The sequence below is a fragment of the Globicephala melas genome, chromosome 6, assembly GCF_963455315.2.
Source record: "Globicephala melas chromosome 6, mGloMel1.2, whole genome shotgun sequence".
Lineage (NCBI taxonomy): Eukaryota > Metazoa > Chordata > Mammalia > Artiodactyla > Delphinidae > Globicephala > Globicephala melas.
In genome coordinates, this window is record NC_083319.1 from 87,595,237 (window position 1) to 87,621,434 (window position 26,198).

A 26,198-nucleotide genomic window follows, 5' to 3' on the forward strand; every position below is an offset into this window, starting at 1 on the left:
CAGAGGGATGATGGCTTCTGACAGAGTTAACTATGAGAAAGTTTAAACCCACAAAATGGGACAAATGGATTAATATGTGTAACACCTAGAGCTTACTCAAGAATTTAAGAGCACCATCATTTTCTATTACGTAGCCAACTGATAATTCACAAGAAAAAATACAAATGTTCCATCTTTTTTGATAACCAAAGAAAGGCATATTTAAATGACAGTACCATTACCTACAAAAATGTCCATTCAAAGACTTGTATATTCATGTTCATAGCAGCTTTATTTGTAAGAGCCAAAAACAACATAAAGGCCCATCAAGAGGTGAATTAATAAATAAGTGGAGGTGCATCCATATAACAGATTACTGCACAGCAATGAAAAGGAATGAAATGATACACTCAACAACATGATGACTCTCAAAATAATTATGCTGACTGAAAGAAGCCAGACGAACAAGTACATACTATATGACTCCATCTGTATAAAACTCTAGAAAATGTGAACTAACTATAGTGACAGAAAGCAGACCAGTCAGTGTCCTTTGGGGTGGAGGAGGGCAGGGAGATGCAGGGACAGTGGATTACAAAGAGACATGAGGAAGCCTGTGAAAGTGCTGGGTAAGTTCACTATCTTGATTTTGGTGATGGTTTCACAGGTGTCTACATATGTCAAAACGCATCAGATTATACACTTTAAATATGTACAATTTATTGTGTGCCAATTATACCTCAATAAAGCTGTTTTTAAAATTACATACAAAAAAAATACAATGACCAGATTTCAGGAAATCCAGACTACTCAAACTAGAAAAGTTTTGGAAATATTCAGAAGAATAAAAAGAGAAATGCAAACAGTTCAGTATCACTTGAAGGACAACTAAAAAAGGAAAATAGCAAAATAGCAAAATACCTTAGCAAGGTCAGCAAGGACTGTGTAACGAAGGGCTTTGAATGCTATAATAAAGGGCTTAGACTTAATATTGAGCATCATATTAGCATTTTAGAAAGACTCCTCTGGCAGCGGCATGGAGAATGGATTGAGAAGACTGAAGTGGCTGAATCTGATAATTGTTAAGGAAGTAGAATCCATAGGTTGGTCACTGAGTAGATGGGAGAAAAAGAAGATAAACACAAGGATGACTAATAAGTTTCTGGCTTGGGCAAAATTAGATATAATGGGGCAGTGGGGGCCAGGCAGGAGGAAGAGGGAGGAAGGAAGTGATGCAGTACTCGGGACAAACATATTCCCTGCCCTTGTGGAGCTTACGATCCAGCAGGGAAGATAGCCACTGAACAAGTAAATGTGTGAAGGAGGTTTTGAGAGGGAAAATACAATGTGTTATAAAAGCATCTATTAAGTGGATTTAACCTTGTTTGTTTGGGGGGTTAGTGGGCAGGTTAGGGAAGAACTTCCTGAAGTGGTGTTTAACCTGAGTAAGGAATGAAGGATGAGCAGAGTGGCTAAATGAAGAGGGAAGTGAGCACAAAGGCCTGGAAACAACAGCAATAGTGCTGTTGAGAGACAAGGAGCCCGGGTGACTGGAGACAGCTGTGTTGCTAGAGGGAGGCAGAGCCACAGCAACACAATTAGGGATTCTAGACTTTATCCTCAGTACAGAGGAAGCCAGTGAAGCTAGGGAGCGGCACAGTCAGCTGCTGCCGATGTGTATGTGATAGATGACTCCTTAAATCAAAATATCCCTAGAGAAATGTTTTTATACTGGTCCCCTTGTTGCCATTAAAAAAAATTAAACTGGGTGCTTTTTGGAATTTTACTTTAGAATAACATCTAGTCTCTATCCCTCTAATGATCAACACGTAGCTAAAACCAATATAAAGAAAATGAAGAGGGACTGCATTAATGACCAATGAAATACAATACATAAAAAACATTCTTTTCAAATGGGGTAAACTCTTGCTTTTAAAATAAATTGTGGTCTGAGCACTCAGACTAATTAATATCATATAGTAGTTTTCTATCACACAGATCCAAATAAAACTCCTAACAATTCTGTGGTTTCAGGAAACAAAGTGCCATTTCAAGTTATTTTATAAAATATGTAGAAAAGCAACTTATTTAAACTGAAAGAACTGTCAAAGTCCCCAACTTCAACCCACACACTGGGCAGTGTTCTGCAGTAGACTCCAGAGAGAGCCTTACTTTGCCAACCACTCAGCGGCAGCCTGGTTGTCCACAGCCTGGGGCTTACTGAGAGCATCTGTGGGCTCCTCTCGCTTCAGCCTGGCATAAGGGTGCTTCGGACAGTGGCGGTTTGCATGGGTGAATCTGCTTAGGCAGCCTTCAAAACACAGAAGGAAACAGTTATCAGAATCTGGACATCCAGCAGACATGGAAAATGTTCAGTTTCTCTGGTATCCGAGAAAAGTAAATTAAGATGATGAAATTTATCATTCTATAACTTGAGGAGAAAAAAAAATAACCCTCAGCTGCTATTATCAATGCCACTGAGAGGAATGTGAAGACGGTTCTTTCACCTTGGTCATCGCAATGTAAATGCATTCAACCCCACTGGAAAGTGATTTATTAGCACAAGTCATAAAAATGTTCAAAATCTCTGACCCAGGAATTTCATTCTTGGACTCTATCATAAAAAAACATCCCAAAGGTAAACAAAAGTTTAAGTAGGAAAACATGCCCCTCATGTTTGTTGATAACAAGCAAATTTTAAAAACAAATTAAATATTTAGTAACTAACATTGAGGCAATCATTGTTCATATGCTAACGCATATATATGGAATCGAAAAAAAAAATGGTACTGATGAACCTAGTGGCAGGGCAGGAATAAAGATGTAGACATAGAGAATGGACTTGAGGACACGGGATGGGAGGGGAAAGCTGGGACGAAGTGAGAGTAGCATCGACATATGTACACTACCGAATGCAAAATAGTTAGCTAGTGGGAAGCAGCAGCATAGCACAGGGAGATCAGCTCGGTGCTTTGTGATGACCTAGAGGGGTGGGATAGGGAGGGTGGGAGGGAGGCTCAAGAGGGAGGGGATATGGGGCCATATGTTTACATATGGCTGATTCACTTTGGTGTACAACAGAAACTAACACAGTATTGTGAAGCAATTATACTCCAATAAAGATCTATTAAAAAAAAAGAAAAAAAGAAAACCATGGAGCAACAGAAGAAAACTGTACTGAATTTCAAATATAACTGTGTAAAAATGTACATAAGAAAAACAGCTTAAGAAACTATGAAATTACCAACAGTAGCAGTGTTGAGCTGGTAAAATCCACCCCACCCCTGCTCCTCCTGGACTGAAAATTTCGACAATAATGTGCTTCTTTCAGTTTAACAGTTAAAAAGTTTAAAACCAAAGTAAAAGCCTACTCTACAGGCTGTATTTACTTGGTATAGATTTTTCTACAGCATACAACTAGATATAGCATTTTTAATTGCCCTTTAAGATTTTCACCTAAAAAGAATACTTTATTTAAAAATCAGTCATTTCCTGGAAATTGAGCATGGATCACAATTAACAAGGAAGAAAACTTATGAGGTTTGATTTAAATCTTTATCAAAAATCTCGCTTCCCAAAAATTCAAGCAAAAGATATTTTAACTCCCAACTAGCTATTCCATAAACTTAACTCCTAACACCATACCATTTTCTGAACAAACAAAAGGTTTTTCTCCGGTGTGAAGACGCTGATGGGTTTTGAGCTGTCCACTTTGAACAAAGGCTTTTCCACAGTCTGGATAGTCACACAGATAGGGTCTCTCACCTAAGTAGACAGATGTTATATATTATTTCTGAGACAATAAGGTGAGAAGGGGAAGGGGCACGGAGAGAGAATCAACCTTTATATAAGTTACAACTGTAAACAACAATAAAACATGTCACAGCCTCTGCAGAGCTGCAAGTGGAAGTGCTAAGGGCACACTTGGATGATATGAAGCATCTATCCACTTGGAAGCACAATATTTTCTTTAGGCGTTGAGCTTTTAGGTACCCAGGTTCAAATCCTTAAAGTTATCATCTTCAACTTATTCCATATTTTCGCCCCACAATCCAAATCGCTAGCTCTTGCTGATTCTTGAACATGTCTGCCGCTCCTGCCTTCCCACTGCCACCTCCCCTGGTCAGACTGGTAGCCCCTCCCACCTAGAATGAACCCTGGCAGGCCTCTAGTCTCTGACCTGCACAGCACTTCCAGAACAGCTGCCAGGCAAATACCCTCTAAAATTACCCCAAACCCTACTATACTCCTTGAACAACTGAAGATTATCTGCTGACTTTTAAATGGTCCTCTAATACCTGCACTATAGCTACTACGTTAGGGAGCAGGGTTTATCTTTACTTCCCTCTTGGAGATTCATTCCAGCCACGAGGCAGTTCCCCATCTTCTACTCTTTGAAATCCCTATCTTTTCTGCCCATTCAAATCTTCCCAATCCTGTAGTCTCAGTAAAACTCCTCCCTACCCCCCAACACCCACCTCCAAATATTAAGCTACATATCCCTTCACTAACTTAGTGTCCTATGTTGTTTATGTATCATGGTACTCTCCTTATACAAAGATACGTAACACCTTGTACTCCATTTCATTTCCTATATACAACACAGTGCTAGGCTAAAGAAAGCGCTCAAAAAGGTTGTTTTTCAATCATAATTAAACTTATTATTTCTTGAATAAACATTCTTTGGTCAACAATTATATACTGGTTCTTCCTATATGACTCAAAGAACAGTAATGAGTCTTCCCTAAATTTCTCATTATTTAGAAATGTACTAGACGAATGTGACAGTTGGACACAAGTTAATAAACATAGGATAAAGTAAGACAAAAGCTTTTTACAAAGCATATACTATTAGAGCTTAACTATAGCATGGAGATCTTCAGCTCTGTTCCCTGGCATACAGTGTAGTAAGCCTGGAAGTACTGGGTGACACACAATGGGTTAGTGGTAGGTCGGGACTGGGACTCAGGCACCTTTTTATGATGCCGCATGGTCTTGAATCTCAGCAACTGATTTCACACTGGCAAAATGTACTCTACAGCTGTGTACCAGTTATTTGGGGTTATTTCAGACTAAGTAGATTGAAAAAATACAAAAATTCTCAAAATCAGATATTCATTCAATAATAGTTTTCCTGAATGATACCTAAAGTCAAAACATCTTGGCCACCTTAGTTTATAATGATTCAAAATTAAAATTTTACCCTTTTTCAGGGATTTAGCTAAGAAAACTGTATTCTAGCATACCACTAAAATATATCTTTTCAAAAACGGAAAGAAAAAAGAAACAGGTGATGACCATAAACATAGTGGAACAAACAGGGGACTAAGGGTTAAAAGCCCAAGTTCTAGACCCATACTGACCAACAGAAATAGAATGAGAATCACTTATGGTAGCCACATTAACAAAGTAAAAAGAAACAGGTGAAATTAATTGATAATATACTTCATTTAACCCCATATATCTAAAATTCTATCATTTCAATTTGTAATCATTATCAAAAATTTTTAAAGATATCATTTACTCTCTTTTTTTCATACTAAGTGTATTTTAAACATCCTGTTCATCTCAATTTAGACTAGCCACATTTCACGTGCTCAACAGCCACATGTGCTACTATACTGGTCAGTGTAGTTCTAGACTTAAGGGTATGAGAAGTTGTAAGTCAGTGGTAATTGGGTGTTTTTGTGCCTCAGTTTCCTCATCTGTAAATTATTTGATATCATTATTAGAACCATATGGCTCCTTCTGGGTGGGACCAACTTTCTCTATGGAAAGAACAAGGCCCTCTTTATATTATCTTGTTGCTCTTTATATGGTATTTTTATGGTATTTTAAATGCAAGTATAACTTCTCTACACAAATAAAGATACATGATAGTCTTGGGATAGCTACCTATAATACGCTTAATTCCGAAAAATTATACTTCACCTTAGATTTAATAGTTAGGTCAAATACCCTGAGGATTCTAGAAATTCTATTAAAAACTTGACTATAACTGATTTAGGATTTGGCCTACAAATCAGTTTTAACAATTATACAGACAACTTAAGGGCATATCAGGTAAAATTCGGGTACATAGAAGGATAGAACCAAATTTAGTAATAACATTCCTGTGACAACTACATTAATTACCATGATAACTTTAGAAATCACATGGTATCAATGTTCAGAAAACTATCCCTCCCCACCAAAAGAGAAGCTGACTATACAGTGCCTGTTTTTAAAACTTTACAATAAGGAAATGGAAGGTAACTAAAAATTAATTTATAGGCCCAAACATCAAATCAGCTTTCAGTTAAGTATCACTTTTGGCATTCTCTAAAATTTGCTCAACTTACCTGTATGAGTCCTTTTGTGAGCCTGGAGTGACTTCTCCCGTGGAAACACCCTATTACAGATGTTACAACGTATTCTGCTGGACGAATGCTCTCCTTCATTTATTAAATCCCGTACAGTATCTGCTCTGGGTCTACCACGTCGGATTCCATCCTGTTAACAATGTGCATAAACATTAATATAATTTCTTGGACTCCACTCATTAAAACAAAATATCATAATACAGGCATGCCTTACTTTACTACGCTTCATTTTTTTTCAATTTTTCAATTTTATTTTTTTATACAGCAGGTCCTTATTAGTCATCAGTTTTATACACATCAGTGTATACATGTTAATCCCAATCACCCAATTCATCACACCACAACCACCACCCCCCACCACTGCTTTCCCCCATTGGTGTCCATACATTTGTTCTCTACATCTGTGTCTCAACTTCTGCACTGCAAACCGGTTCATCTGTACCATTTTTCTAGGTTCCACATATATGCATTAATATACGATATTTGTTTTTCTCTTTCTGACTTACTTCACTCTGTATGACAGTCTCTAGATCCATCCACATCTCTACAAATGACCCAATTTCGTTCCTTTTTATGGCTGAGTAATATTCCATTGTATATATGTACCACAACTTCTTTATCCATTCGTCTCTCAATGGGCATTAAGGTTGCTTCCATGACCTGGCTATTGTAAACAGTGCTGCAATGAACATTGGCGTGCATGTGTCTTTTTGAATTATGTTTTTATCTGGGTATATGCCCAGTAGTGGGATTGCTGGATCATATGGTAATTCTATTTTTAGTTTTTTAAGGAACCTCCATACTGTTCTCCATAGTGGCTGTATCAATTTACATTCCCACCAACAATGCAAGAGGGTTCCCTTTTCTCCACACCCTCGCCAGCATTTGTTGTTTGTAGATTTTCTGATGATGCCCATTCTAACTGGTGTGAGGTGATACCTCATTGTAGTTTTGATTTGCATTTCTCTAATAATTAGTGATGTTGTGCAGCTTTTCATGTGCTTCATGGTCATCTGTATGTCTTCTGTGGAGAAAGGTTTATTTAGGTCTTCTGCCCATTTTTGGATTGGGTTGTTTGTTAATATTGAGTTGCATGAGCTGTTTATATATTTTGGAGAGTAATCCTTTGTCCATTGATTCGTTTGCAAATATTTTCTCCCATTCTGAGGGTTGTCTTTTCGTCTTTTTTATGGTTTCCTTTGCTGTGCAAAAGCTTTGAAGTTTCATTAGGTCCTATTTGTTTATTTATTTATTTCCATTACTCTAGGAGGTGGATCAAAAAAGATCTTGCTGTGGTTTAAGTCAAAGAGTGTTCTTCTTGGGGTTTCCCTGGTGGCGCAGTGGTTGAGAGTCCACCTGCCGATGCAGGGGACACGGGTTCGTGCCCCGGTCCAGGAGGGTCCCGCGTGCTGCGGAGCAGCTGGGCCCGTGGGTCGTGGCTGCTGGGTCTGCGTGTCTGGAGCCTGTGCTCTGCGGCGGGAGAGGCCACAGCAGTGAAAGGCCCGCGCACTGCAAAAAAAAAAAAAAAAGAGTGTTCTTCCTATGTTTTCCCCTAAGAGTTTTATAGTGTCCGGTCTTACATTTCGGTCTCAAATCCATTTTGAGTTTATTTTTGTGTATGGTGTTAGGCAGTGTTCTAATTTCATCTTTTTAAATATAGCTGTCCAGTTTTCCCAGCACCACTTATTGAAGAGACTGTCTTCTCCATTGTATATCCTTGCTTCCTTTGTCATAGATTAGTTGACCATAGACGTGTGGGTTTATCTCTGGGCTTTCTATCTTGTTCCATTGATCTGTTTCTCTTTTTGTGCCAGTACCATATTGTCTTGATTACTGTAGCTTTGTAGTATAGTCTGAAGTCAGGGAGTCTGATTCCTCCAGCTCCATTTTTTTCCCTCAAGACTGCTTTGGCTATTCAGGGTCTTTTCTGTCTCCATACAAATTTTAAGATTTTTTGTTCTACTTCCATAAAAAATGCCATTGGTAATTTGATAGGGATTGCATTGAATCTGTACCTTCCTTTGGGTAGTATAGTCATTTTCACAATATTGATTCTTCCAATCCAAGAACATGATCTATCTCTCCATTAATCCAAATTTCTTTCATCAGTGTCTTACAGTTTTCTGCATAGAGATCTTCTGTCTCCCTAGGTAGGTTTATTCCTAGGTACTTTATGCTTTTTATTGCAATGGTAAATGGGAGTGTTTCCTTAATTTCTCTTTCAGATTTTTCCTCATTAGTGTATAGGAATGCAAGAGATTTCTGTGCATTAATTTTGTATCCTGCAACTTTACCAAATTCATTGATTAGCTCTAGTAGTTTTCTGGTAGCATCTTTAGGATTCTCTATGTATAGTTTCATGTCATCTGCAAACAGTGACAGTTTTACTTCTTTTCCAGTTTGTATTCCTTTTATTTCTTTTTCTTCTCTGACTGCCATGGCTAGGACTTCTAAAACTATGTTGAATAATAGTGGTGAGAGTGGACATCCTTGTCTTCTTCCTGATCTCAGAGGAAATGCTTTCAGTTTTTCACCACTTAGAATGATGTTTGCTGTGGGTTTGTCATATATGGCCTTTATTATGTTGAGGTAGGTTCACTCTATGCCCACTTTGTGGAGAGTTTTTATCATAAATGGGGGTCGAATTTTGTCAAAAGCTTTTTCTGCATCTATTGAGATGATCATATGATTTTTCTTCTTCAATTTGTTAATATGGTGTATCACATTGATTGATTTACTTATATTGAAGAATCCTTGCATCCCTGGGATAAATCCCACTTGATCATGGTGTATGATCCTTTTAATGTATTGTTGGATTCTGTTTGCTAGTATTTTGTTGAGGACTTTTGCATCTATGTTCATCAGTGATATTTGTCTGCAATTTTCTTTTTTTGTAGTATCTTTGTCTGGTTTTGGTATCAGGGTGATGGTGGCCTCATAGAATGAGTATGGGAGTGTTCCTTCCTCTGCAATTTTTTGGAAGAGTTTGAGAAGGATGGGTATTAGCTCTTCTCTAAATGTTTGATACAATTCACCTGTGAAGCCATCTGGTCCTGGACTTTTGTTGGAAGAGTTTTCATCACATTTCAATTTCATTACTTGTGATTGGTATGTTCATATTTTCTATTTCTTCCAGGTTCAGTCTTGGAAGGTTATACCTTTCTAAGAATTTGTCCATTTCTTCCAGGGTGTCCATTTTATTGGCATAGAGTGGTTTGTAGTAGTCTCTTAGGATGCTTTGTATTTCTGCAGTGTCTGTTGTAACTTCTCCTTTTTCACTGACTTGAGTCCTCTCACTCTTTTTCTTGATGAGTCTGGCTAATGGTTTATCAATTTTGTTTATCTTCTCAAAGTACCAGCTTTTAGTTTTACTGATCTTTGCTATTGTTTTCTTCGTTTCTATTTCATTTATTTCTGCTCTGATCTTTATGATTTCTTTCCTTCTGCTAACATTGGGTTTTGTATGTTCTTCTTCCTCTAGTTCCTTTAGGTGCAAGGTTAGATTGTTTATTTGAGATTTTTCTTGTTTCTTGAGGTAGGCTTCTATAGCTATAAACTTTCCTCTTAGAACTGCTTTTGCTGCATCCCATAGGTTTTGGATCATCATGTTTTCATTGTCATTTGTCTCTAGGTATTTTTTGATTTCTTCTTTGATTTCTTCAGTGAACTCTTGGTTTTTAGTAACATATTGTTTAGCCTCCATGTGTTTGTGTTTTTTACATTTTTTTCCCTGTAATTGATTTCTAATCTCATAGCACTGTCGTCAGAAAAGATGCTTGATGTGATTTCATTTTTCTTAAATTTACTGTGGCTTGATTTGTGACCCAAGATGTGATCTATCCTGTAGAATGTTCCATGTGCACTTGAGAAGAAAGTGTAATCTGCTGGTTTTGGATGGAATTTCCTATAAATATCAATTAAATCTGTTGGGTCTATTGTGTCATTTAAAGCTCGTGTTTTCTTATTAATTTTCTGTCTGGATGATCTGTCCATTGGTGTAAGTGAGGTGTTAAAGTCCCCCACTATTATTGTGTTACTGTCGACTTCCTCTTTTAGAGCTGTTAGCAGTTGCCTTATGTATTGAGGTGCTCCTATGTTGGGTGCATATATATTTATAATTGTTATATCTTCTTCTTGGATTGATCCCTTGATCATTAAGTAGTGTCCTTCCTTGTCTCTTGTAACATTCTTTATTTTAAAGTCTATTTTATCTGATATGAGTATTGCTACTCCAGCTTTCTTTTGATTTCCCTTCACATGGAATATCTTTTTCCATCCCCTCACTTTCAGTCTGTATGTGCCCCTAGGGCTGAAGTGGGTCTCTTGTAGACAGCATATATATGGGTCTTGTTTTTGTAACCATTCAGCAAGCCTGTGTCTTTTGGTTGGAGCATTTAATCCATTCACGTTTAAGGTAATTATCGATATGTATGCTCCTATGACCATTTTCTTAATTGTTTTGGGTTTGTTTTTGTAGGTCCTTTTCTTCTCTTGTGCTTCCCACTTAGAGAATTTCCTTTAGCATTTGTTGTAGAGCTGGTTTGGTGGTGCTGAACTCTCTTAGATTTTGCTTGTCTGTAATGCTTTTGATTTCTCCATCGAATCTGAAGGAGATCCTTGCCAGGTAGAGGAATCTTGGTTGTAGGTTCTTCTCTGTCATCACTTTAAGTATAGCATGCCACTCCCTCTGGCTTGTAGAGTTTCTGCTGAGAAATCAGCTGTTAACCTTATGGGAGTTCCCTTGTATGTTATTTGTCATTTTCCCCTTGCTGCTTTCAATAATTTTTGTCTTTAATTTTTGACACTTTGATTACTATGTGTCTCAGCATGTTTCCCCTTGAGTTTATCCTGTATTCGACTCTCTGTGCTTCCTGGACTTGGGTGGCTATTTCCTTTCCCATGTTAGGGAAGTTTTCGACTATAATCTCTTCAAATATTTTCTTGGGTCCTTTATCTCTCTCTTCTCCTTCTGGGCCCCTATAATGCGAATGTTGTTGTGTTTAATGTTGTCCCAGAGGTCTCTTAGGCTTTCTTCATTTCTTTTCATTCTTTTTTGTTTATTCTGTTCTGCAGCAGTGGATTCCACCATTCTGTCTTCCAGGTCACTTATCCTTTCTTCTGCCTCAGTTATTCTGCTATTGATTCCTTCTAGTGTAGCTTTCATTTCAGTTATTGTATTGTTCATCTCTGTTTGTTTGTTCTTTAGTTCTTCTCAGTCTTTGTTAAACATTTCTTGCATCTTCTCAATCTTTGCCTCCATTCTTTTTCCGAGGTCCCATATCATCTTCACTATCATTATTCTGAATTCTTTTCCTGGAAGGTTGCCTATCTCCCCTTCATTTAGTTGTTTTTCTGGGGTTTCATCTTGTTCCTTCATCTGGTACATAGCCCTCTGCCTTTTCATCTTGTCTATCTTTCTGTGAATGTGGTTTTTGTTTCACAGGCTGCAGGATTGTAGTTCTTCTTGCTTCTGCTGTCTGCCCTCTGGTGGATGAGGCTAACTAAGAGGCTTGTGCAAGTTCCCTGATGGAAGGGACTGGTGTTGGGTAGAGCTGACTGTTGCCCAGATAATCAAGTTCTTACTTCTTTCTGCTAGCGTTGGAGGGTCTCCTGCAGAGGCGGTGGGTGGCTGTAGCTCACCGTGGGGACAAGGACACTGGCAGCAGAAGTTTTGGGAAGTACTCCTTGGCATGAGCCCTCCCAGAGTCTCTATTACGCTTCACTTTATTGCATTTTGCAGATACTGCGTTTTTTACAAATTGAAGGTTTGTGGCAACCCTGTGTTGTCAGATGGTGATTAGCATTTTTTAGAAATATTTTTTAAAAGTGTTTTTTTTTTTTTTTTTTTTTTTGCGGTACGCGGGCCTCTCACTGTTGTGGCCTCTCCCGTTGCGAAGCACAGGCTCCGGACGCACAGGCTCAGCGGCCATGGCTCACGGGCCCAGCCGCTCCGCGACATGTGGGATCTTCCTGGACAGGGGCACAAACCCTTGTCCCCTGCATCGGCAGGCGGACTCTCAACCACTGCGCCACCAGGGAAGCCCTAAAAGTGTTTTTTAATTGAGGTAATTTTTAGACATAATGCTATTGCACACTTAAGAGACTACAGTATAGTGTAAACATAACTTTTTATTCATTGGGAAACAAAAGCTTGTGTGACTAGCAGTCTGGGACTGAACCCACAATATCTCAAAGGTATAACTGTAAATAATTTTTTGAAACCTTTCTTGAGTGACATCAGTGAAATGGCAGAGTAGGTAGTTCCAAGGGCCCACCCCTCCACAGATCACTAAAAAGTCAAGCAAAAACTGTTCAGAATCAGCTTTGTCACAACTCCAGAAAATGATGAGAAACTTACAGCAACTCAGAGAACAATGAATCAAGAAACAAGAAATGTAAAACAGTAGGAAAGCATTGCAGCAATTTTTACAGCCCTTGCCCCACCCCTTCACTCAGTGGTCTTTGAAGATTACTGCCTTCATTCTTAGTGTAGGAATCTAGTCCCTGGTTCAAGAAAGAACAGAGAAGACTTTACTCTGAAAGAATTTTGTTTGTCTGTTTTGCCCAGCCTGGGGGCTACCTGAAGGTCTGAAACAAGATGCTTGTCTTTGTTTTGCTAACTTAGAACTCTCTCTGGGCAGAAGAGTGGCTACACAGAGGGCATCTCTCAAAAACCTTGTAAGGTCAATAACAACTTGCTGCCCCCTGGGGGAAAAGATTTCAATGAAGGCACACAAACACACCAAAAGCCTAGGAGGAAAAGCTGGGGAGAGAATTTCCTCAGGAAATTAGGGCACTGGAAAGTGCCCACATATCCCAAAGACAGGAATTTAGGAAGCCACACACTTGCCTGCCCAGCGCAGGAAGCATACTCAGAAAAAACCTGAAAAGAACATAAGTTTTCACCTCTGGCTGATCCTTAGGCTCAGCACAAACAAGAAATGAAGGCTAAGACAGACTTGTAAACAGTCTGGCTAAGTACAGAAGGAGAGCTACAGCACAGACCATTCTGAAAAGTTAGAAGGGGTTTTTTCCCCCCTTTCTTTTCTTTTCTGTTTTTGTTTTTTGGGTTTTTTTTTTGGGGGGCATTCAAGATCTCTCTCAAAATATGAGATGACTAAAGCTAAAGAAACAGACTTTAAAGAACAAACACAATAAAGAATAGAATTTACAAAAATAGTTTAGAAAAGTCACCAAACAACTACAAACCACAGCACACAACTAAAGCAAACTCTGAGGAGAGAGGAGAATCTGATTTCCAGAGTTACTACTTTATAATATTCAAAATACCCAGTTTTCAACAAAATATTACAAAGCATGCAAAGAAACAAAAATATTAACTCCCATACATAGGAGTCAATTTCTCCTATGAGGAAGCAGACATTGGACTTACTAGACAAAGATGTTAAACTGTCTTAAATATGCTGAAAGAGGTAATGGAAACCATGGACAAAGAACAAAAGAAAACCAGGAGAACACTGTTTCAACAAACTGAGAATGTCAAAAAAGAAACAAAATATTATTATTATTATTTTTGTGGTACGCGGGCCTCTCACTGTTGTGGCCTCTCCCATTGCAGAGCACAGGCTCCGGACGTGCAGACTCAGCGGCCATGGCTCACGGGCCCAGCCACTCAGCGGCATGTGGGATCTTCCCAGACCAGGGCACGAACCCATGTCCCCTGCATCGGCAGGCGGACTCTCAACCACTGCACCACCAGGGAAGCCCACAAATTATTTTTAAAAATAGAAATTCTGAAACTAAAAAATACAGTAACCAAAATGAAAAAAATTCACTACAGAGTCTTAATGGCAGATTTGAAACGGTCAGGAGGAAAGAAACAGCAAATTTAAAGATAGGTCAACTGAAATTATCCAGTCTGAGGAACAGAAAGAGAAAAGAATGAACAGGGCCTATGATACCAGTAGGACATCAAGTGTCTTATGGGTCCATTTGGGCTGCTAAAACTAAATACTACAGACTGGGTAACTTATAAACAACCAAAGTTTATTTCTCACAGTTCTGGCAGTTGTAAAGTCCAAGATGAAGATGCTGGCATGGTCAGGTTAGGGACTACTTCCTGGATCATACCCAGTGCCTTCTTGCTGTGTCCTCACATGGCAAAAGGGGCAAGAGAGCTCTCCAGGGCCTCTTTCATAAAGGCACTAATTCTATTCATGAGGGCTCCACCTCCATGACCTAAGCACCTCCCAAAGACCCCCACCTCCTAACACCATCATCTTCGGGGGTCAGGATCTCAACACACGATTTCTGGGGGACACCACAGCATCAAGCATACCCACACACACACAATCGGGGATCCAGAAGGCAAGAGAGACTAGGGCAGAAAGAATATTTGAAGAAATAATGGCATAAACACAAAGAGAGATATACATGGAGATATAATCAAACTATCAAAAGACAGAGACTCTTGAGAGCAGCAAGAAAGACGCAGTTTATCACACATACCAGTCCTCAATAGGATTAACAGCTGATTTCTCAGGAGAAACTACGCAAATCAGTGGGATGACATGTTTAAAGTGCTGAAAGGAAAAAAAAAAATCAAACAATAATCTTATATTCAACAAAACTATCACTCAAAAATGAAGAAATTAAGCATTCCCAGACAAACAAAAGCTAAGAGAGTTCATTGCTAGACCTGCCCTACAATAAATCTAAAGGGAGTTAGTTCTTCAGGCAGAAATGAAAAGACACTAGACAATAACTCAAAGCCATACAAAGAAATAAACAACACCAGGTAACTACATAAGCCAGAAGTATTGCACTTTCGGCTTATAACTCTTCTTTTCTTTCCTATATAAAAGATAAATGCAAAATGTATTAAAAAATAATAAATCTTTGTTAATGGGAACACAATATAAGATGTAATTATGACAACAACAACAAAAAGGGAGAGGGACAGAAATATATGGGAGCAGAACTTTTGTATACTATTGGTGCTAAGGTGATATTAATTCAAAAAGAAAAAACAGAAAAGGAAACAAGAAAGAAAAGAAAATAGTTCATTACAAAAAAATCAAACCCAAAAGAAGGCGGTAATTGAAGAATTGATAAACAAAATAGGTATAACACTATAGAAAACAAATAAAATGGGAGAAGTTCTTCCTTGTAAGTAATCACTTTAAATGTAAATAGATTAAATTCTGCAAACAAAAGGCAGAGATTGGCAGAATGGATTTTTTTTTTAAATGAACCAACTATATGGTATCTACAAGAAACTCACTTTAGGGCCAAAAACATAAATAGGTTTAAAAGTGAAAGGATGGGGCTTCCCTGGTGGCACAGTGGTTGAGAGTCTGCCTGCTGATGCAGGGGACACGGGTTCGTGCCCCGGTCCGGGAGGATCTCACATGCCGCGGAGCGGCTGGGACCGTGAGCCATGGCCGCTGAGCCTGCGCGTCCGGAGCCTGTGCTCCGCAACGGAAGAGGCCACAACAGTGAGAGGCCCGCGTACGGCAAAAAAAAAAAAAGTGAAAGGATGGAAAAAGAGATAACAATTATAAACACATGCACACCTAACAACAGAGCTCCCAATATGTATGAAGCAAAAATTGGCAGAATTGAAAATAAAAAGACATAGTTCAAAAATAGCTGGAGACTTTCGCTTTCAATTAATGGATAGGACAACTAGACAGGTCAACAAAGATATAGAAGACTTGAACAACACTATAAACCAACTACACCTAACAGAATATGAGGAACATTCCACACAAAAACAGCAAAATATCCATTTTTTTCAAGCGCACATGGAACATTTCCCAAGATAGACCATATGTTGGGCCCAAAGCAAGAATCAATAAATTTTAAAAGACTGAAATCATCCAAAGCATCTTCTTTGACATACTTGGAATGAAACTATAAATCAATAACAGAAAAAATACTGGAAAATTCACAAATATGTGGAAATTAAACAACACTCTTAAACAGCCAATGGGTCAAAGAAGAAATCACACAGGAAATTAGAAAATACTTTGACATGAATGAAAATAAAAGCACAACATATCAAAACTTATGGGATACATTTCTAGGACTGGAAGGCTTAATATAAGATACCACTGCTACCCAAAGTGATATACAGACTTAGTGCAATCCCTATTAAAATCCCAAAGGCCTTTTTTGCAGAAATGGAAAAAGCAATCCTCTACTCATGGAATTGCAAGAGGCTCCAAGTAGACAAAACAATATTTTAAAAGAACAAAGTAGTACTCACACCTCCCTATTACAAAATTTACTGCAAAGCAATGGCAATTAAGACAGTGTAGTACTGGCATAAGGAAAGACATAGGCCAATGAAACAAAATGAGAATCAAGGCATTAACCCTTATCCTATGGCCAATTGATTTTCAACAAGGGTGCCAAGAACATGCAATGAGGAAAGAATAGCTCTTCAACAATATCGTTCAATCTGAGAACAATATTGTTCTCAGAACAATAGTTCTGAGAAAACTGGATTTCTACATGCAAAAGAATGAAGTTATACCTCACACAATATATAAAAAATTAACTCAAAATGCATCATACACCAAAATGTCAGAGCTGAAACTTTAAAACTCTTAAAAGAAAACAGGGATAAATATTCATGACCTTGGATTTGACAATGGATTCTTAGATGTGGCACCAAAAGCCTAAGCAACAAAAGAATAGATAAACTGGACTTAAAATTAAAAACATTTGTGTCACAGGACATTATCAAGAAAGTGAAAAGACAACCTACAGAATGGGATACAATACTTGCAAATCATATGTCTGATAAGGTTTTAGTATCCAGAATACATAAAGAACCTTTACAACACAACAACGAAAACTCAAATAAAATATGGGTAAAGGACTTGAATAGACATATCTCCAAAGTAGTTATATGTATGGGCAGCAAGCCCATGAAAAGATGCTCAACATCATTAGTCATTAGGGAAATGCAAATCAAAACTACAATTGAGGTCAATTATATCTCAGTAAAGCCTGAAGGGAAAAAGATTAAACACACACACACACACACACACACACACACACACACAGTGAGATACGACTTCACACCAACTTAGTTATACTCAAAAAAAAAAAAACAGGAAAAAAGTAGAAATAAGGTGTTTTTTTGGTCAAGAATGTGCAGAAACTAGAAACTTCATACATTGCTGGTAGAAATGTAAAGTTTTAGCCATTATGGAAAAGTTTGACGGTGTGATACAATGTCATATACATATGTACATATACATATACAATGGACTGTTATTCAGCCATAGAAACGATACATGCTACAAGGTGGATGAACCTCAAAAACAGTATACTAAGTAACAGAAGTCAGACACAAAAGGCCACATATTTTATGATTCCATGTAATAAAATGTCCAAAATAGGTAAAACCACAGACAGAAAACAGATTGGTGTTTTCCAGAGACTGCCTATAGAGGGGAAAAGGGAGTGACTACTTAATGAATACAGGACTTTCTTTTGGGGCGATGAAAATGTTTTGGAACTTGATATAGGTGGTGTTTTCACAATATTGTGAATTACTAACTATCAGTGAATTATACTTCAAAATGGTTAATTTTATGCTATGTGAATTTCTGCTCAATTTTTTGAAACACTAACGAGCTCTGAACGTACTATGGACTTTAGTTAATAATGTACCAATTTGGTTCGTTAATTGTAACAAATATATCATATTAATGCAAGACATCAGCAATAGGGGAAACTGGATATGTAGTTGATGGGAACTCCCTGTACTGTCTTAACATTTCTATGTATGTAAAACTAATCTAAAATAAGCATTTCCTTGAAGAAAAAAACTTTCTTTCCAGGTAAGTTAAATTTTTACACATATAAGTTAAATGAAAAAAAAGAAAAGAAAAACATAAAAAACACCTACATCCAAACTGAAGATGTTTTTACTGCTGTCAATATAAAAACCTAAAGCCTTCCCAAAGCTTAAAAACATCAGCCTGAAACCTTGATAATAAGCCACAGCAAAATTCCCTTCAATCAATTTTCACCTTGAAAGAAAAGCTCAATCTCAACATGGATGAGTTATCTTATAAGTCATGTCTAAAAAATTCTTAGATATTAAAACCTATTTCTGCAACAGCCAAGAGGTGGAAGCAACCTAAATGTCCCCTGACAGATGAATGGATAAAGTAAATGGGATATATACAATGAAAAATTATTCAGCCTTAAAAAAGAAGGCAATTCTGCCATATGCTACAACATGGATGAATATTAAGGGCATTATCCTAAGTAAAATAAGGCAGTCACAAAAAGACAAATACTACATGATTCCACTTATATGCGGTATCTAAAATGGTCAAACTTAGAAACAGAAAGCAGAATAGTGGTTGCCAGGGGCCATAGAGAGGGAGAAAGGGGGAGCTCGAGATGGGTACAGTTTTGGTTTCGTAAGATGAAAGAGTTCTGGAGTTCTATTACAACAATGTTCATATAGTTAATACTTTAAAATGGTTAAGATGGTAAATTTTACGTTATGTGTTTTCTGCCACAAAAGTATAAAAAGAAAAAAAATGTGAGGGTACTCCCCAGTGGTCCAGTGGTAAAGAATCTGCCTTCCAATGCAGAGCACGCAGGTTCGATCCCTGGTCAGGGAACTAAGATCCCACATGCTGGGGGGCAACTAAGCTGGAGCCACAACTATTGAGCTCGCATGCCTCAACTAGAGAGCCTGCGTGCCTCAAACTACAGAGTCCACATGACCTGGAGCCTGCACGCCACAACTAGAGAGAGAAAAACCTGCAAGCCACAACTAGAGAGAAGCCCAAGCACCTAAACGAAGAGACCACGTGCCTTAATGAAAAAAGATCCCACATACCTCAACAAAGATCCCATGTGCCATAACTAAGACCCGATGCAGCCATAATAATAATAATAATAATAATAATAATAATGGAAAAGAATGTGAGAAAGCACTGTGGCAGATTATAATATTGTTAAAATATTCACTGTTCCTTCCGCACTGTGGGCCCCAATGAGGCCAACTTGGCCATATAACTTTGCTTTGACCAATGAAATGTGAATAGAAATCACATGTGTGACTTCTGAGCAAAAGCTCTAAAAGCCATCACAAGGTTCTACCATCTCTCTTTCCTCTCTGCCTTGAGACTCGCATGTCCCAGGTAGGGGATGTTCCTCCTGGGTCCCAGAATGAACAGGATGAAGAGCACACCTGCTGTTAACCCTCACAGGATACATAACACGAGCTTTGTTTAGGTTGACATTGAGATTTTGAGGTTCATTCGGCAGCATGGTTTAGCCTAAGCTACCTGACTCAGGCACATTGTTAATAAATATTTGTTAATGGGATAAAGATCTCATCAATTCTCCACAATAATTGTATAAATTGTTGCTGGTTATGATCATATCATGAATAATTGTTTTAAATAGTTTTAAAAATGAAAAACAAACACAGCATCTATGATCCATAAAAACAGCAGATGATTTGTTCTGTTAAGAAAGAAATGGAACGTGAAATAAGGTTAATTAAAAACCTTAGTAATACAACTCCTCTGCCATGAAAGGATAATTTCCCTAATTTTTTTAAATACATTTAATGTATAGTATTGCAAAGTATAGGGTCAGTGATTCTCAACAAATCTTTGTTATTTATTTATATTTATTTTTGGCTGCGTTGGGTCTTTGTTTCTGTGCGAGGGCTTTCTCTAGTTGTGGCAAGCGGGGGCCACTCTTCATCGCGATGCGCGGGCCTCTCACTATTGCGGCCTTTCTTGTTGCGGAGCACAGGCTCCAGAAACGCAGGCTCAGTAGCTGTGGCTCACGGGCCTAGTTGCTCTGCGGCATGTGGGATCCTCCCAGACCAGGGCTCGAACCCGTGTCCCCTGCATTAGCAGGCAGACTCTCATCCACTGCGCCACCAGGGAAGTCCCCTAATTTTTTTTTTTTTTTTTTTTTTTGCTGTACGCGGGCCTCTCACTGCTGCGACCTCTCACGCCTCGGGGCACAGGCTCTGGACGCGCAGGCCCAGCCGCCACGGCGCACGGGCCCAGCCGCTCCGCGGCACGTGGGATCCTCCCAGACCGGGGCATGAACCCGTGTCCCCCACATCGGCAGGTGGACTCTCAACCACTGCGCCACCAGGGAAGCCCCCCCCTAATATTTTTTAAATACATAAAAACATATTGTTGACTCCATTACAATTTGAAATAACTGATTTAGTATCAAATACTATTTAGTATCAAAATTTTAAGATTATCCATTACTATTTTCTCTGTTTCTGGTTAAAAAAAAAATTATCAAGCATGTTTAATAGTGGGGGAAGATTTTTTTTTTTAAGTTAACTATTTGGCTGCCTCCCAGTAACTGTAAGATCTTGTTTCATCTAGAAACAAGAAAATGCAAATCATACTTGCATTTTCCAAGTGAGAAATAAAGAGCTGAAAAATGCAACATAATACAACATCCCAGCCATATACAGGTAAGACTTCACTAAGTGCATTCTTTCAACTAAGAAAATTAAACAAGGCAAGTAATCATCTAATACCCTAAATAAATGAATAAATAGCATCTTTTAACCATATATACAAAAATGAGCAGTGTCACTTAAAGAGGACCTTTTTCATTTTAGCCTTAGCAATAAGAAAACCATGTATCTATGTACATTTTGACAATAATAGAGTTAACTCATCAGCAACTAAGTGTACCTGTAGCTTAAGAGAGAAATCTTGTCAAGACTGCTTGATGATTTGCAAAAAAAAAAAAAAAAAAAAAGTAAAGTTAAAAAAGAAACTCTTAGACATCCTATTGCTATTATATGGCAACTGCTGCAAAATAAGCTACTAGAAAGAAGAAAAATGAGTAAATCGCCAAAATGTTTGCATACTTCAGCAGGTTTAATTTTTAAAACAATCTCAGTACCTCCAGAAGATAGTGATTTTGAAAGTGTTTTCTAAAATATTTCATGGTAAATGTTTTGTTTTCAATGTCAATAACTTTAAAGTTATTTAATAAAATTGGAGTTATTTCTCAAGCCACTTAGAATAATGTACACATTTACCTAAGCTTTAGAAAAAGTTATGTTCAAACTTTATATTCATGTGATTACTAAAAAAACTAAAAGTCCTCAACACATTTTTATACAAAGTAAAATTCAAATAAATTATACAGCTACAACATGGAAGGAAAAGAAAAACAGTTCTCAGAGGGAGACGTGTGTACCTTCTCACTTTCATGAGAAAATGTAAATAGATCTTATTTTCCTTTTCGAATTCAGATTTAGATCCGAATTTCCTATGGCTTGCATATCTGCTTCCTAACTCTATCCCCCACCTTGACCTATCTGGACCACTTTCTAAGTCTTAATTTGCATCTATCTATTGTACTGTGTGTATTCTCATGATGCATCTCAATCGAGATATAGGCAGTTATGAATAGTGTGTATTATTTCATAAGTCTACTTGCATCTTCTTTTTTTTTTTTTTGGCCATGCTGCCTGGCGGAATGTTAGTTGCCTGACCAGGGATCAAACCTATGCCCCCTACAGTGGAAGCGCAGAGTCCTAACCACTGGACCACCACCAGGGAATTCCCTACTTGCATCTTCTTAATACTAAAAATAAATAAATAAACCCCTAAAGTCAATACACACATGATAAACACAGAAGCAGTATCAGGTACAGATTAAGAGTAAGGGCTCTAAAAAGTTCCAATCAGTTCTGCCACTTATATAATGTTAACTTAATCTTGGGGACTTCTCTAATTCATCCTTTTTCATCAGGTAAACAAGGTAAATTAATTAAAAGAATTCAATACAATCAACACAGAGTCTGGTGGTTTGCTCTGCAAGGCAATAAATAACAAATGGTGGCTACTATGTTCACGTTAACACGTTAACATGACGTTATGTTTAAACATGGTGGTTATCAAAAACTACTGTGTACTAATCAGCTGTTTGTAAGGCTATGTGCATTCTAGATGTTTAAAGTGATTGGTGATAGAAAGGGGAAACAGGATAGGCAGCTGGCAGGTCCTGAAGGGTAAGTGGTATCTGAGGATGTGCAGAGAAGCCAAACTACACAGGTCCCAAAGTGGAGAAGTAACCTCATGAATGCAGTCTGAGTAAAGGGCACAAAATATGGAGGCTTGGAATATCATTTGGCAGATGAAAATTAGACCTTCTCCCTTCCTTCCCAGAATTCTACAACCTGGGAAGAGACAGTGCTAATATATAACTATATCCCAATTGTGCTAAACAATCTTGTGATGAGGGGCCAAAATAAGTTGGTATTAGATGGATGTTCTCCTCACAGGCGGGGAGGCAGTGTTGGGCAGAAACAAACAAGAAAGCAAGCAAAAGCTGACACCAGGTGTGTAGGACTCAGATGTAACACCTCCCATGGGAAAGGTGGCATCAAAAGACAGTAAATGAACACAAAAGTTGTTCTCAAACCCAAAGCTGTTATTGCCTCTAACCCACATACTGAGCGAAGGGAGTAGAAGTTGGTGCCATGTTATTGGCACCAACTATATTACAAACTTGTCTTCCCAAAAAGTGAGCAGACTCAGCCAGCATGATTCACCTATGAGTATATGGAGATAAAAGAACTATGAGTACTTTAGAGAAGCAAAACAAAGTAAAGGAGGCTGGAATTCCCAACCTTTAGTCTAGAATGTACTGATCACAAATCAAACTAGGTAACTTCCTTAAATGAAAGTATATTCCAGACGGCATAAAATATGGAGGCTTGAGGCTCCCCCTCAAGTTGCAAAAACTAAATGAATGAATTTTTGGAGCTGTATTTGGATTGCTTCATTGATAAAAGGACACGTTAAAATCAATTTGTCTACTAATTTATGAACTAATTTATGAAAGTTATGGTATGAAAGATGGTGAGGAGGAAAAAAAGTGAAATATATAACAGCCTTTTCACTTTTAAATGTTTTTCATAACTTGTGTTATGTTTTACTTCTGAAAAGAGAAAGACAAAGTGGAAATAAAATTCAAACCTATGCATTATTAAGAATGTTTTCTAAAAGGTTTATATGAAGATAAAACTGTTTTAGCCCCCCCCAAAAAAAGTATAGATTTCACTTATCTATTATAACATTAATCTTCTTGGATAATCCAAAATTAGATTCAGTTATAATTAAGAATAAAATAACAGATGCAAAATCTTCTATAAGTAATTTGTGCATATATGTCTTTATGTTGCTCAACCATATAACCTACTACATATATATTTTTTTAAGTACTAAACATGTAAATATGTTAACACGGAAAAATATCTAGGATACCCAGCCATCTTACTAAGGGCTACCTAGAGACAGCACACAGTGATTGTTCACTCCACAAACTCAGCACTAATATAAATATTTCTACTGCTTCTTCTTTCAAATTTTTACTGAAGTGCAGCTTCAAGAGTTGAAGTGTGTCAAGGCATATAGCTGTATAAATTTATAGTTCTTTAATAACAATGCCATTAGTAACAAAATGTATCAATTTCCTAAGGCTCAACACAGTGTTTCAACATCTTTGCTACTGCGTGTAAAATGATGATAAAACCTGTTTCAATTTTTATAATATTTGCCAATATAGACGTACTTATCAACAAGGTGATTTACTTGTTTTATCTTTAGCAAACTGCTTAGCTTATATAGCCACTTAACAAATAGAATCTGAATATTAACCTTATATTAGCACCATTCATTACACAAATACTTAACTGAGCACATTTATTCAGCATTTACAGAGTATAAGGTATTAAAGTCAAATAAGTCTACCAGAGAGAAATTGTCCCGGCGCTCCTGGAGCTTACAGTCTATAGAGGTAAGTATATGTCAGCAGGGAGGCACCTCCAACACATGCTTCAGGACTAGGAGCCACAAAAACTCAACTACAGTACCAGCGTTCCCGCTACCTAGCTGTGTACCTTGGGGAGCTCCCTTCACCAATCCCTCTAAGCGTCAATTGCCTGATCCGTAAATTGTAGGTTTGAAACCTTTCCAGCTCTAATACAGTCTGAGACTCCAAGCAATTCGAGGTTGGTGACAACAGCGTCCCATTCCACTCTGAGCTCTCAGAACCTAGCAAAGTAGTACGCTGGATGCGTGAAAGACAGCGAGGGCTCAACTCCCGGTGGGGAAGATTCCCCTAAGTCCCTTCTTGTTCTTCGGCTATCTCTACAGGGCATCTTTAGCAGGGGCGGGGTATCTGCGGTGAGGCAGAAACTGCGCAACCCCTCCCCCCGCACCCAGAGGAACAGTTCAAGGACTGCGGTCCTTCCCGCCCTCTCCCGCCAGAAAAGACTCAGCGGTGGGCCGAACGACTGGCAGAGCGGGTTGACCGTCCCCCTCCGTGACAACAAGGCCACACTCCCGCCTACTACACCTGCTGGCCTGTGGCCTCCGGTCTGCTGTGCTGCCCCACCCCCCGGGCGGTGTCACGTGACTAAAACCTAGCCCCGCCCCCGGGGCAGTTTTTTGGCGCGCGGCAGTGACGTCAGCGTCCTGTCACCCGCCAACGCCACCGCCCCTGCCAGAGCGACCTCGCGTTTTAAACTCGGCCCCGCCCCGCCCGCCGTGTCTGCGGGCGCTGCCGGCTCCCGGGCCGCGCCGTTAACGGGCCGCGACTGCCCCAAGCCCCGCCCGCGCCGCTTACCTTGAGGTGGCCGCTGTCCGGGCTGCTCGCTTCCTCCTCGTCCTCACCTCCTGAGGCGGCGGCGGCCGAAGCGGTGGGCGGGGGCGCGCCCCGGCCCCGCAGCCCTGGGTGCTCTGCGGCGGCGGCGGGCAAGGCAGCTGAGGCGGCGCCCCCGGCGGCTCCGGGGCTGAGCGTCACGTTGTGCGCGTTCTCACCCCAGCGCCACGGGTACACCATGAAGTCACTGAAGCCGGGGCTGGTGGGAATAAGCGGTGGCGGCGGCTCCGGCTCCCCTCCGCCGCTGCATGTGGGCTTGATCGGGGTCGTCCTGATGACCGACACCAGCACCCGCTTCGGGGAGTCCTGGCAGAAGATGACGGGCGGCGGCTGCGGCGGGTTGTCAGCCATCGGCGCCTCCACACCCCGGATCATTGCCCGGCCCCGATCCGCAGCTCCGGCGGCCGTGGGCCGCACTCCCTGAGCCCGGGTCTGGCCCTTTGCTCCGCTCGCCCGCGCTGCTCGGAGTCGCCGGCTCTCAGTCTCGCTGGCTCATGGCAGGCGGACGTTTCCTGGAACCCTCCTGCGCGGCGGCCAGCGAAGAAGCAGAGCCGCTCGGCCTGCACCAGGCTGCCAGGGCCGGACCCCAACCCTGGGTCAAGCCCGCCCTCCACTCTTTGTGCTCCCCAACGCAGGCTGCAGCGGCGGGAAGCAGCGGGCGCCTTGCCTTGCGATGACAGGAAAGCAGGACGCGCAGCGCCGAGCCCCCGAAAATAACAACCTGCCGCCGGGGTCCCTGCTCCAGTTTTTCCCGCGTTACATTTCGCGCCTGGGCGGAACCAATCACCGCCAGTCCCCTGCCCGCTGGCCGCAGCGGCGAGTGACAGCACATGCGAGCCAATAGCTGTGCCTGGATTTCTTTCTAGCTAGAGCAGGGCGGAGCCGGACCTGCGCGCGGGTCCTTTCTGCCACGCTATTGGCCGCGGCTCTTGTATTTTTTTTCTGCCTGAAGAGCCAACAGCGTTCGAAACTCCGGGGGAGCGCGCGACGTCTGCACTCGCCCAGACACACCCTCCAGTAGCCCCGCCCCTGCCGTCCTTCCGCGCGGTTAGTCAGGGTTGGAGGCGCGCTGTGGGCGACAGGCAGGGGCGGGCGGTAAGAGAGTTGCTGATTGGAAAGTTATCAGAGAGGGGGCGGGCCAGGGGTGGTAGTTGGCCGGCGGGGTCGCTCGTCTGGCGGCCCCTC

The 26,198-nt window shown here is 40.0% G+C and overlaps 1 protein-coding gene across 2 annotated transcripts in view; it reads right to left on the reverse strand.

The window, feature by feature from the left end:
- The window catches only part of ZNF367 (zinc finger protein 367), a 28,872-nt gene extending 2,921 nt beyond the window's left edge, over nt 1–25,951 (reverse strand). Inside the window, exons 1-5 of one of the 2 annotated variants that reach the window (XR_009564371.2) lie at nt 24,978–25,951; nt 6,321–6,471; nt 3,625–3,744; nt 2,152–2,290; nt 901–1,090 (exon numbers count right to left, since the gene is read on the reverse strand). Coding sequence is in view for 1 of the 2 variants with exons in the window: in XM_030832892.3 (XP_030688752.1) it covers nt 2,152–2,290; nt 3,625–3,744; nt 6,321–6,471; nt 24,978–25,388 (821 nt within the window). In the remaining variant the exon portion in view is untranslated. The remainder of the gene's footprint in view (nt 1–900; nt 1,091–2,151; nt 2,291–3,624; nt 3,745–6,320; nt 6,472–24,977) is intronic. The other variant, XM_030832892.3, reaches the window with a different exon arrangement.
- Between the last annotated feature and the right edge of the window lie 247 nt (nt 25,952–26,198).